The 13707-nt window shown below is 44.5% G+C and overlaps 1 protein-coding gene across 1 annotated transcript; it reads right to left on the bottom strand.

The window, feature by feature from the left end:
- Positions 1-2616: 2616 nt before the first annotated feature.
- Positions 2617-12330, bottom strand: LOC311113294 (nucleolar protein 11-like). Its single transcript, XM_084156513.1, has 18 exons — positions 12165-12330; positions 11601-11714; positions 11409-11465; positions 10928-11076; positions 10593-10650; positions 10279-10420; positions 9781-9987; positions 9421-9497; positions 9158-9281; positions 8676-8770; positions 8508-8573; positions 8140-8324; positions 5383-5508; positions 4738-4974; positions 4300-4378; positions 4061-4153; positions 3852-3959; positions 2617-3428 (listed from the first exon to the last, which is right to left on the bottom strand). The coding sequence occupies exons 1-18, from the start codon at positions 12309-12311 to the stop codon at positions 3315-3317; spliced, it is 2178 nt and encodes a 725-aa protein (XP_084012639.1). The 5' UTR covers positions 12312-12330; the 3' UTR covers positions 2617-3314.
- Between the last annotated feature and the right edge of the window lie 1377 nt (positions 12331-13707).

The following is a 13707-nucleotide window of genomic DNA, read 5'->3' as shown; positions in this document are numbered from 1 at the left end:
TTTCTCTTTAAAGCAAGCACATTGCCTTATGAACTCTAGCAGGCAGCAGTCGAATTATTTCGAGGTTATAGCTACATTTTCAATAGAAGCAGCTAGCACAGTGAATGGTAGTTCAAGGCATGGCTAAAAGTCTTCAAAATAACAATAAATAGAAAGTTAGAAGTGGAATGGGTTAAATTGCGAGTAATTTCATAGTGTTATAACAAGTTGTCGTGGCCGAGTGGTTAAGGCGATGGACTAGAAATCCATTGGGATCTTCCCGCGCAGGTTCGAATCCTGCCGACAACGATTTATTTTGATCATGTAACAATAGGTAATGGGAAGTTTTTCGCTAAAGTGTAGTACTTCAAATGCCCAAATCAGTCAACTAAACATTTGTTACGTCCACTTGAATGCAGTTAATGTCTTGATATTACCTACCGTCTTTATGCAAAATGCGGTACAACACAATGGAAAAGGGCACCTCCAAGTGTTCAAAATTAAATACTTAATTTTCAGGTTGCACGTTCCAAGTAGCCTTTAGTAGTTTTGCAAAACCTATTGATGTGGTTATCTAAATTACATACACTACAAGACCAAAAGTATGTGGACACCTGCTTGTTGGGGTGGGGTCTACGATGGGTGGGGGAGGGGGGGTGGAAGGATTGCTGTTATACTATTCCAGGTATTCCTACCTCTTTAAGGGGTACCTGGAATAGTATGGCAGTGATCATTCTACCCCACCCCCCCCCCCCCCCCATAACAGAAATAAGGGAAAAAAGGGGGTGGTTCTTCCACTGGCTATTCTAAGTTGAATGCACCAATTTGTAAGTCGCTCTGGATAAGAGCGTCTGCTAAATGACTTAAATGTAAATGTAAAATCATGGGCATAAATAAGGAGTTTGTCCCCCCTTTGCTGCTATAACAGCCCCCACTCTTCTGGGAAGGCTTTCCACAATGTTATAACATTGCTGCGAGGACCTGCTTCCATTCAGCCACAGTGAGGTCGGCACTGATATAGGGTGATTAGGCCTGGCTCGCAGTCAGCGTTCCAATTCATCCCAAAGGTGTTTGATGGGTTTGAGGTCAGGGTGCTGTGCAGGCCAGTCAAGTTCTTTCACACAGATCTCGACAAAGCATTTCTGTATGGACCTCACTTTGTGCATGGGGGCATTGTCATGCTGAAACAGGAAAGGGCCTTCCCCAAACTGTTGACACAAAGTTGGAAGCACAGAATCGTCTAGAATGTCATTGTACTAGAGATCCTGGTTCGAATCCAGGCTCTGTCGCAGCCGGCCGCGACCGGGAGACTCATGGGTGGCGCACAATTGGCCCAGCGTCGTCCAGGGTAGGGGAGGGAATGGCCGGCAGGGATGTAGCTCAGTTGATAGAGCATGGCGTTTGCAACGCCAGGGTTGTGGGTTCAATTCCCACGGGGGGCCAGTATAAAAAATCAATAAATAAAAATATGTATTCACTAACTGTAAGTCGCTCTGGATAAGAGCGTCTGCTAAATGACTAAAATGTAAATGTAAATTGTATGCTGTAGCGCTAGGATTTCCCTTCACTGGGACTAAGGGGCCTAGCCCGAACGATGAAAAACAGCCCCAGACCATTATTCCTCCTCCACCAAACTTCAGGTGGCACAATGCATTGGGGCAAGTAGCGTTCTCCTGGCATCTGCCAAATCCAGATTCATCCATGGACTGCCAGATGGTGAAGTGTGATTCATCACTCCAGAGAATGCGTTTCCACCGCTCCAGAGTCCAATGGCAGTGAGCTTTACACCACTCCAGCCGACGCTTGGCATTGCGCATGGTGATCTTAGTGTGTGGCTGCTCAGCAATGGAACCCCATTTCATGAAGCTCCCGACGAACAGTTCTTGTACTGACGTTGCTTCCTGAGGCAGTTTGGAACTCGGTAGTCAGTGTTGACACAGAGGACCGATTATTTTTATGCGTTACGCGCTTCAGCACTCTGCGGTCCCGTTCTGTGAGGTTGTGTGACCTACCACTTCGCAGCTAAGCCGTTGTTGCTCCTAGATGTTTCCACTTCACAATAACAGCACTTACAGTTAACTGGGGCAGCTCTAGCAGGGCATACATTTGACAAACTGACTTGTTGGAAAGGTGGCATCCTATGACTGCCACGTTGAAAGTCACAGAGCTCTTCAGTAATGCCATTCTACTGCGAATGGCGATTGCATGTGTGCTGGATCTTATACACCTGTCAGCAGGGGCGCAACTTTCACTGGGGACGGTGGGTCCCGCATTCTGAAATTGCATTCCCCCCCAAGTTTTATAATTGGAATGCGAGACAAAACGAGGTAACGGTGTGCTTTAGGACCATGCGGACGCCTCCGAGCAGTCGGGTATGCTGTTTGGAGTGTTTATCCGACTAGATAAACAAAAATATTTTTAAAATGTCCCCCCCCACCACTTCTAAAACTGAAATTGCGCCCCTGCATGTCAGCAATGGGTGTGACTGAAATGGCCAAATCCACTAATTTGAAGGGGTGTCCACATACTTTTGTATATATAGTGTATATTGGTATCATGTACCATGTCATCTTACCTTAGACATACATATGATAACCATACAACTCATCATGATGTGACATAGACGAGGGATATTTTGTGCATAGGGTATTTTTAATACAAATACTGTCACATGAATTCAGAATTTACTTTGTTAGAATGCAACACAAAATGTATCTATAGAAAACATGTGCTACACTACAATGTGATTGGGAGATGTACAGTTATTCACAGCCCAAATAGCCTTTATGAAATACAACATTTAACCACAAGATTGTCAACCATATGGAAGGTTGAGTCCCATTTCCATTTTTAGACATGTCAGTATATTCCTATAAGGGGCAGTATGTTCCATAGGTTAAAAGTATCTATGCCATGTTGCAATATCATGGGACTATATAGTTTTCTGCATAATTCATATTAGCAAATTTTTATACTACACACGCCCTCAGGTTATACAGACAAATACAACTCACATGGCTATGGGGTCCTAGGTCTGAGCAATGCCACAGTTCAGAACTAGATAATCATTTGCTCTACACATCTGGGAATCTACTAGACTGATCCCAGATCTGTTTGTGCGCTGCATAGCCAATTCCTATGGTCATCGTTGAAAGCACAAGCAGATCTGGGACCAGTGTAGATATCTACAGTAGGTAGGTATGATACAGCAGTTGAACCATGGACCTTTTGGTAGCATACCGAAAACAAAGTGGAACACAACGATGCAACTGACCAAGAGAAATGGGGAGGAGGTCAACGGCAGAGTTTTATTAGAAATAATCTGTAAATATAGTCTAAAAGAGCTCAATGACTTCTATGGAGTACTGGCTGATGTCCTTCGACGGCTTCATTTTGTGGAGCTCTTGAAGGCTGCCCTCGATCTTCCCCAGTTCAGAGAATAGTTTCACCTGGAATGGGTAGATGGGGATAGATGTTAAATTAACCCTTACAATGAAGAACCATATACAGTATGTGCGTCAGCGAGATGACAGATGCACAAAGTAAACAGCAGTTGTGTGTCAATTTCCGCAACAACTAAAAGCGTCGAAGTGTGAGGCTAAACTTCTCCGGTGGGTTGGTCCCGTAGCTACCACGTTTTAGCAGCGTGGAGCGAACCAGTGCGCATCCGCAGATACTTTGTGTGACTGCAAAGTCTTGCATCGTGCTCATCCTAACATCGGCGATGCCGCTCATGGCAACGTCATAACGCTGAGTCTACCTTAAAACGGCTACCATTTATAATTGTAACAACACTTGTTTTTCCAGTTTAAACCACTGAAGAGGTAAACATTCCTCCCATTTGCGGTGAGGACCAAAGAGAAAGCATATACCTGGGACTTGACGAAGCTGTGGAGATTTGACAGCAATCCTTTGGCATCAGGAGCCATGACCAAGACTGTGAAATGAGCATCCAACAACAAGCACACCCAGTCAATGATCTAGAAAAGAAAAAGGAAATTCAGAATCCACACATTTAGGTTAATGCTATACAATATAATTATATGCATTTTGTATATCTTTAATGTTTCCATTTACCAACCTGTGTCATTGTGGGCGATCTCAAACTGGGCGGTTGCGCGTAGACGTCTTGGGAATATTTCAAATAGACGAACTGGAGGTACTGAAGAAAGAGCTGGGAGAGGAAAGGAAACAGAAGGATGCAACAATCAGTCTTTCAATGAGGAAGATTGGAATTTACTTCCTGAATCAACTTGAATGAAATGGAATTGATCCCAACTATGGCATATTGTCAAGGAGATGAGACAGGTAGCTACTCACAATAACCTGCTGAGAGTTGAGGTCCTTCAGGTGGGGGAGCAGAAAGTTGTCACTATAAGGTGTCTGCAGGACCTCATTACTACAGCAGCACAGTTAAGTTATAACACCTCCACACAGGTTTAAGAGTCCCCTTTCTATGGACTGGTGCTGTATATTAGCGCAAGGTAAACACGATGGTGCATTGCAGCCGACTGTTGACAATGAAATGCGTCATTGTATCTATCCCTATTAATGAACAACCCATTCAAGAAACCTATAGTGAGAGGATACAGTAACACAGCTTTGTGTTGGTTCAAGCCATCTGACTATTGATGATTCTATGTGTCGATGTCTATCAAATACACATTTCAATCAATAATGACATTATCAGATATTACTGTAGTCTTGCAATGGAATAGTGTTTAGGGTAATGGTTGTCCAGACTATACAAAAAGATACAGTAGCACAGCCTTGTGTAGACCCACGGGGCAGGCCTCTAGCTGCAGTGTGGGGTTCTTCTTATCCTGGTCCTGGGGAGGATTGGGCTGGTGGTGGGCATCACAGCTGTCCTCCTCATACAGAGGGGGGCTGAAGCCGTTCTGTTGGCCCCCCCGGGCCCCCGCCGCCACCAGGCCCTCCATGAATGACACGCTGTCCGGCTCCAGACTCACCATCTCCACGTCGCCGTCTGGCACACTTGAGGGAGAGAGACACGCACAGCCGTTACAACAATGATCCTGATTTCAGGCTATTTATATGAATTGACAAACTATGTATTTGCAGTAACAAGACTTGGAAGCATTGGAACTGGTTCAAACAAAACAAGTTCCAGAAATAAAGCACTTCAAAATAAACATAATTTAAAAGCACAGCCACAAAGAGACCGCTTGGTTTACAATGTGGTGGAAAGAGTATGCATTGTACACAATGAGTAGAAACTTCTACCATCAAAACAGAGCACAACAATTAGGCTAACAAATACATAACCAAGCTCCAGCACTGGCAGGAAACACTAGCCCAAGCGTCACCAGAATTCATATTTTTCACAACGTATACAGTAGGTTGTTACAAAAGGCGCCCCATACACCATCGAGTTAGACTGACCTGATGAAGGTTTTGAGGCAGGCACACGTGACCACCTCAGGGATGTCTGGGAAGAGCTGCAGGCAGAGCTGACACAGGAAGTAGTCCTTGTGCTCCAGAGCCAGCAGCAGGAGGTCAGGACATACACTGCAGAAAGACACATAGAACAAGTCAGAACCAAACCAAGGGGCTCAACAATGGGCTGTGTGAAAATACTATAAAAAGCTTCCTTTCCTAGTCTTCTTTCCATCATTGTTACTGATAGGCGAGGAAACTGGATAGGAACCCACCCACCAGAATGTATTCACCTATGACGTCTTGCAGTGTTGTGTTCGAGACCACCTAAAGCGAGACCGATTCAAGACCAAGACCGGAGAAAATAGAATCAGAGTCAAGACCAAAACCGGAGGGGGGGCGAGATGGAGTCAAGACAGAGACCGGGAGGGTGACAAGAGGGTCCGAGACAGAGTCAAGACCGAGACCAGAAAAAGTCAAATTCAAGACCATGATTGTAATTTTGTCAAATCGCCACCATAAGAGTTCAAAATGTCCAGTATTTTTGTGTACATATTTCAGAAGAACATATGGATTCGTTAGAGATTCAGAATGGTGAAAAATATGCATGCTGAGAGAAAATAGAGCCACTCTACAAATTATTACTAACCCAAGCACAGAGGGGAACAATGAGGGCCTTCTACACCTTCAGAGAAGGGCTAAGGATTGATAAAATAATTATAATAACAATTATAATTTTAATTACATTTTTCTTTTCAATTATGTTCTGATTTGATCTCTTCAGATCTTGTTGGCAAGGAAAGGTTAACACTGAACAGAAAAAAAGATCCAATCAGGATTTTTCTTTAGTGGTCTCTGGGGAGATACATCTAGCTAGCTAAGTCAGCCATTGGCTAGGCCATCAGAAGCTAGATAGAAGGCATCTGCCATTCAATTGTATTAGGGCAACATTTTGGAGTGACAGTGTAATCAACCAATCACATTTTGACTTGTAATGGGTGGGGCCGTTTTTACAAAAAAACGTATGGAAACTTTGCCTTCTCAAAGGCCAACAGGTCACTGCATGATAGGGAGCAGTAATATTCCCACGGTCTAGCTAGCCATCTTTTGTTGTAGGCTAGTTTGCAGAGGCTGCAGCAGGTGTTATCAAAGAGGATGTTGTTCCTAATTTGTTAGCTTCTCCCTTTTCAAGAATAACTTACAACAAGAAGTGAAGTTTCAAATTATCATCATCTTGTGGAGTGGAATTGTGTTTTTTATTGCAGCTTTAGGTCACCGGTTCCTTTGTGTGCTAAACATTAAATGTTTTTTGCAATGGGAAGTAATAGTCGTACATTAGCCTAATGGTTGTGTTTTTGTATTCTCATGATTGGGACCTACTGGCTTATTATGTCGAAGTTTATAGACTGCTTATCCTTTAACATTATGCTGTGTGTGAATGCTGTCTTTCCATCGGCCCTTTGCAGTGGTGCCTGGAGAAGTGGGTATACTCAAATTTTGCTAACAAATTCCCAAACTGCCTGCCCAGCGAAGGAAAGGTACCCTGTGTGAAAAATCCTGTGTTTTTGATTAGTTTTCATATATCTTTCAGATTAGCACGCTAAAATCACACGTTTTAATAAAAACAAACCAAAAATGTGATGTTCAGGAGACCATTTTGGAGGTCAGTACTACTGAGGAGTATTTTTGTAATAATAATGTATTCTTTTTTCTGCTCAATCTGATTGGGTGGGCCTGGCTCCCCAGTGGGTGGGCCACCCAGGCCCACACCACTGATGCAAAAAGAGCATGATGACTGAATTACACATCACAAATAGCCTACTAACCAAGACTTCAGACGAAACTTTTTCAATAACTGGTTTCCATACCCATTGTTGTCTTAGTTAGCATTTACTGGTAATTATCATACTTTGTCATTCTTCTGAGCTGCTCCATGCCAAAACCAGTTGAGAACTGTGCGCTCTTGCTGCCTGCAGATGATATTCCGCTGAAACTAGGCTATGGGTGCGGCGCGCATATTAATATTTTTCACGTGCTTTGCGATTGTGTAGGCTACTTTGTGCATGATTTCTTTTTGTACTACATAATTGATAAGTTGTATGCCTCCACTACACTACTTTGCATCAGTGGGGATTAAGGGAGTACACACAATGCCCATAAAATAAAAGTGGGTATACGGCATATAGCCGCCCTTTTACAAAAAGTGCACTCTCCAACATGAGTGTGCTGGTATTACCGTTGTTGTCCTTTCAGCATCATTAACCTGTCATACACTGAAGGCCTACAGGTTCGCCACTGCGCAAACATGTCTATAATAGATATAAAGGCTGTTCAGCTAATCATGTTTCAAGAAAGTGTATATATTTGGCCTGGCGAAGCGGTTTTATGTGCTTACTGAATGGAAGCCGATAATGATGATTTTTTTTACTCCGATGGTCTCAGCTGGTCGCGGGAAAAAATGATAAGGCCTCACTGTCCGAGACAAGCCGAGTAGAAATGTATCCGACACAGAGACACTCAAAATGTGGTCTTGAGACCGGTCTCAAGTACTACAACACTGATGTCTTGCTAGAGGATGGAAGCTAGACGCACAGCCAAACTTGCATAACAAGTGGATGGCATCAACACTACCAAGAGCTGATGACCCTGTTCACATTCACGTTCCATGCATCCAACATAGACCATCATTCTGAAAACCTCCCTTTCCAAAGGACCAATATTCCCGTGCCATAGGAGGTCCAGTCAACCCAATGCCACCCTCACCTGTGGCAAAGGCACTGTGTTTGCACCAGCTGTGCCAGGGCCCCGGGAGTGTAGAAGGCTGGCTCAGCCTGGCTACGGGCCACCAGATGGCAGGCCAGCTGGCCCACCGAGAGCTGCAGGTCCTGGGCATCCCCTCTGGAGACCAGGGCTTCCACCTCCCTCTGGACCTTCTCCACTGGACCAGTCTGGAGGGGTTGGAGATTGACCACAGTCAATACCCAACTTACATTTCCTCGAGGACAATTACATTTGATATAAATACGCTATGAAAGGGACTGGTCATTTGTCATTCACTCACAATGTACAACATCAATACCTGCTTGAGACTACCAAAACAGAAGAGCAAATGAACAGTTGATCTAAAATACCTTGATAAGCTCCAGTACTTGGTTCACTGTGAGGGCGGGCGCTGATTGGCTCTTCCGACTCAGCTTCTGTACAAAGGGAGGACCAACCAGAACAGGTGAAATTAACATTAATCCATTCTGGCGGTAAAGTGTTAGGGTCAATAAATTCTGGAAGTCAGGTTAACTTACAATCTTCCTGGTCTCCACTATTTTGGTGGGCCCCTGTGGCTGATCCCCATGGAGTAGGCTGTTCCAAGAGGGCACAGCCACCGACGATTTGGACACTACAAAGGCGTAAATTAAATTAAATCCCACTCACTAAACTGTTTGTTTATAATACCATTTCAAGAGATGCTATTCAGATGCAATATCAAGACAGTAATTTGCAGATACAGTCCATTAGATAGGTGAGGGAAACATATACAATGAAGTGTAACAGGAGTGATATAGCTGTCCTTGACAGTGACTGAATGAAAAGTGTGTTATAACACAAGGGCTTAATCCGAAATGGCTTCCCATTTCCTATTCACTACTTTTGACCAGGGCCACTAGGGCTTGTGTTAAAAGCAGTGTACTATATAGGGAATAGAGTGCCATTTCAGATTCAACCAGGCACTGTCAAGGATGACTAACACCACGGTTACTGTTTTACTGAGGAAGTTCCGCGCTACCTGCGATCCCAGCTTGTCGTAGTTTCCCTAGGGACGAGGCCAGAGAGGACTTCTGACACTCGTAGGGAATGACGGAGAGGGTCTTGCCGTGAGGGACAAACAGCTTTCCCAAATAACACCAGACCTGAGGGGAAATGAGGGAATCATGACTCATATAAATAGGAGTGAAGTGGGTCTTATTTAGTGCAAGATACAAGTATATAGTCATTTGGTTTAAGTTTGAGGTTTAAAAAAATGTAATTCTAAATTCTGAGTATTCCTACCTGTCCATAGATTCTTCCTGCCATCTCCTTGCCAGCCTGAAGAGTCTGGAAATTAGTATTCCAGATGCAGAGGAAATCTGAAATTGAGGAGAAAAAAAGGATTGGATAGATGTCAGAAATATGGTGAAAGCTCCCCTGAACATTCAAGGGGAAGATATCACCATGTTGTTTACACACATCAAATCAGAACTTTGAAAATAACGTATCTAGGGGTTGATGTTGGATTGGGTGAATGTGTGTGAGAGTCATAATTCAATCAATTCATGAAGTAAACTACAATTCAAATTTTCCACGAGAAAAATTGACATTTCAGTTTAGCTCCTGAATTGACATGGCACTGACCCTAACCCTAATATTTACCTTTGCCAGTCCTGGCGGATGGATGGGGCACCCCCACCACAGCCACATGAGCTTCGTCCAGGGCCACTGCCGAGGCAGCTCCCAGCTCCCCCTCCCCCACGGGCAGCCTCAGCCGCAGGCTACGGGGCAGGGCCTGCACCCCCTCCTCCTCCAGCCCCACATGCCCCTGCACCGCCACCACACTCTGGTACACACAGCCGTTAGGGTCTGGAGAAAAGAGAGAGCGAGATAGAAGACAGAGATGCAAGTCAGGTCAATCATAGCCTTATGCCACCATCACATAATTGAGAGAGCAAGTTCCTCATAAAAACCCTAAGTGCTATCATGAGGCTGTTGCTACGATGACCGACAACTGTGTTTCATTGTTTGTGAAGTGCTTCATTGACATCGAATGCAGTACCATTTCAACAATATTCTAGTTATCTGGGGGGATAACTAGAATATTACATTAACATTTATAACATACTACTTTGGCAGGGAAGTGACGGCCGTACTCACACAGGTAGAGCAGGTTGATGTGTTTGTCCCGGAGAGAGGCAGAGAAACTCAACGGGGGCGCTCCAGAGTCTTCTCTCTCCAGCCTATACTTCTGTAGGGTGTTGAGGTTGAGCCTTTGCACATACAGGAAGTGCTCCCCTTTCTGTGACGGACAACAGGGAAGCCATGTTAAACACGACAGTGTGGCACAGAATTCATACGTGCACAAAATACAGCATGTTGCAAATGGCACCGCGTTTATGCCTGCTCATGGCAGGTCATTGAGTACACGGCTATTCAGTGTACTGGTGTACCGCAAGGAAAGGATATTCTACCTGCTCTGTCGTGAAGAGGACAACATGTTGTTTCTCAGCTATGATGCTGGTGCTCCACCTAGGGTAACATGAGGACATTGTCAACTGTGTGCATCTCACACAACAAACTATTGTTTACTCAAATGAGCAAAGTATTGACAGCAATATGGACAGAATTATTATAGTCTGACTAACGGTAAATTAATATGGTTGCAAGTTTAAAATAACAATATACATTTTTTTATATCCATGGCTCTGGATAAGAATAAGCCAACCAGCCTCCATAGTGGTGGGTCTAAAGCCAACCGACCCTATGGTTATGGATCGCTAATACAAACTAGCGTCCATTGTCTGACCTTATGACCTCCTCCTCTGACAGGACGTCTTCTATGGGCTGTTGGGGGGCGGAGAGGAGGGAGTCCAGGAGTCTGACTGCCCCTCTCTGGAATAGCACCACAGGCTCTCCCCCTGGGGCAGAGTGGACCCTCCATACATCAGCAGATACCTAAGAGACATAGACACAGAGGTAGTTAAGACCAATAACTACGAGACATAGCAAAATGACTGCAAAGCCAGAGGAAAGCCTGAGATAAAAAGGAAATGTATGGCATAATTTGATTAAATTATGGTACAATTACTTCTCACTGGCACAGTACATGTTAATTTGCCATTTGCAGAGTATGTCACCATATTGACAAACATGTCAAAGCAGATGAGGTTGAAATTGTGTGTGTGAGAGAAGGGGGGAGAGAGAGGGTTCATGCTTACAGTTGCTTTTAATGCTTTGTCTAAATTGAGCTCTTCAGAAAGAGCGCAAGCTTGAGAGCTCATACTTACAGTTGCTTTAAATGCTTTGTCTAAATTGAGGTCTTCATCTTTCCAAACTCTGATGACCTAGTGAGAAAACATGTATTGACCATGGACAACATGTAGACCACCACTTTATTTAAAGAATCAAGTCCAATTTTCAAGTCCAGATGTTTTAAATGTGTTTAGTTTATGTTTGTGGAAAGGGTCCACAAGTGTTACCTTGTTGTCTGAAACGACTACATACTCGTTGGTCTGAAAGTTGAACACTGCAGGACAAGTCATCAACTGTCCCTGTTTCACCGTCCAGCTACCCAGAGGCTTCTGGTCGGAAACCTGCCAACACAGCACATCATAAGTAAACAACACATGCATTTTCCAACACAAACAACCTTTGTCATATTATTGCGGTAAGTTAAGTTATTTTTCAAATACAAGACGAGTGTGATTACCTTTGACAGTGGCACCAACGTCAGCTAAACAAACAAACAAACCCACGCCAAGCAGCTATCTAGTAACGTTAGTACTGTTCAAATTGAAGGAATAGGAAGAGTGCGGATGTCCACCTATGTGGATGTCGATTGATTCAAGTAAACCTTCTGAATACGCAGATTTGTAGCTATATAGTTGTTGAACACCATTGCAAATGTTATATGTAACGTTAGTTAGCTATATTTTCAAACACGTCGGACTCTCCCTCTCCCCCCCGCAATGGACACGAGTGTGCCATCATCCCATCAGCTGAACTGGTTCAACATTTCAGTCCCTTCTCTTGGTCAACATTACCTTGTATAAAGTGACAGATCGCGTGGAATCGGTGACGACGGCATGGTCACTGTCTCCATCCAGTTCAATTCCCTGAATTCCCGAAACTAAAGCATTTCGACTTTGTACAAGTCCGCACAACGTGAAACCCTCATACAGCGCGGCCATGCTGGATGAAGAAAATGGGAAGTGCAAACCTCGCGAGACTTACGCACGGCTACCATAGAGTATTCAGTTTGTGCTTTATAGATGGAAAACTGCAGTAAGATCAGACAGCGCCCACCTGTGACTAGCTTACGGTATTTCATATTGAGTTGTGGTAATGTTGTGCGATGCCTGTAGCTGGCTGTGCCCCTGTGGGTACATATTCAATATACACTATATATACAAAAGTATGTGGACACCCCTTCAAATTAGCGGATTCGTCTATTTACGTCTATTTACTATTTACTTCTGATAACCAGGTGGCGAATCGCATCTCTGCATGTCTGGCAGACATATCAGTATGGATGACGGATCACCACCTCAAGCTGAACCTTGGCAAGACGGAGCTGCTCTTCCTCCCGGGGAAGGACTGCCCGCTCCATGATCTCGCCATCACGGTTGACAACTCCGTTGTGTCCTCCTCCCAGAGTGCGAAGAGCCTTGGCGTGACCCTGGACAACACCCTGTCGTTCTCCGCTAACATCAAGGCGGTGACCCGATCCTGCAGGTTCATGCTCTACAACATTCGGAGAGTACGACCCTGCCTTACACAGGAAGCGGCACAGGTCCTAATCCAGGCACTTGTCATAATCCAGGCACTTGTCATCTCCCGTCTGGATTACTGCAACTCGCTGTTGGCTGGGCTCCCTGCCTTGCCATTAAACCCCTACAACTCATCCAGAATGCCGCAGCCCGTCTGGTGTTCAACCTTCCCAAGTTCTCTCACGTCACCCCGCTCCTCCGCACACTCCACTGGCTTCCAGTTGAAGCTCGCATCTGTTACTGTTACCCAGTCAAAACTGTTCGCTGCTCTGGCACCCCAATGGTGGAACAAGCTCCCTCACGACGCCAGGACAGCGGAGTCACTCACCACCTTCCGGAGACATTTGAAACCCCACCTCTTTAAGGAATACCTGGGATAGGATAAAGTAATCCTTCTACCCCCCCCTAAAAAAATAAAAAAAATAAAAATATATATATATATTGTAAAGTGGTTATCCCACTGGCTATAGGGTGAATGCACCTATTTGTAAGTCGCTCTGGATAAGAGCGTCTGCTAAATGACGTAAATGTAAATGTAAATGTAAATATTTCAGCCACACCCGTTCCTGACAGGTGTATCAAATTGAGCACACAGCCATGCAATCTCCATAGGGAAACATTGGCAGTAGAATGGCCTTACTGAAGACCTCAGTGACTTTCAACATGGCACCGTTGAAAGTCAGTTCGTCAAATTTCAGTTTGTCAAATTTCTGCCTTGCTAGATCTGCCCCGGTCAACTGTAAGTGCTGCTATTGTGAAGTGGAAATATCTAGGAGCAACAACGGCTCAACCGCAAAGTGGTAGGCCACACAAGCTC

This window comes from Coregonus lavaretus, assembly GCF_964263955.1.
Source record: "Coregonus lavaretus genome assembly, chromosome: 40".
Lineage (NCBI taxonomy): Eukaryota > Metazoa > Chordata > Actinopteri > Salmoniformes > Salmonidae > Coregonus > Coregonus lavaretus.
This window is presented reverse-complemented; position numbering and strand designations above follow the sequence as displayed.

Excerpts from the sequence above, each read along its gene's own strand:
- LOC311113294 (XM_084156513.1), bottom strand. The coding sequence starts at position 12,311 with ATGGCCGCGCTGTATGAGGGTTTCACGTTGTGCGGACTTGTACAAAGT. Across the intron at positions 10,421-10,592 it reads TCCTCTTCACGACAGAGCAG|AAAGGGGAGCACTTCCTGTA; the intron begins GTAGAATATCCT and ends TGTCCGTCACAG. Across the intron at positions 9,498-9,780 it reads ATCCGCCAGGACTGGCAAAG|ATTTCCTCTGCATCTGGAAT; the intron begins GTAAATATTAGG and ends CCTCAATTTCAG.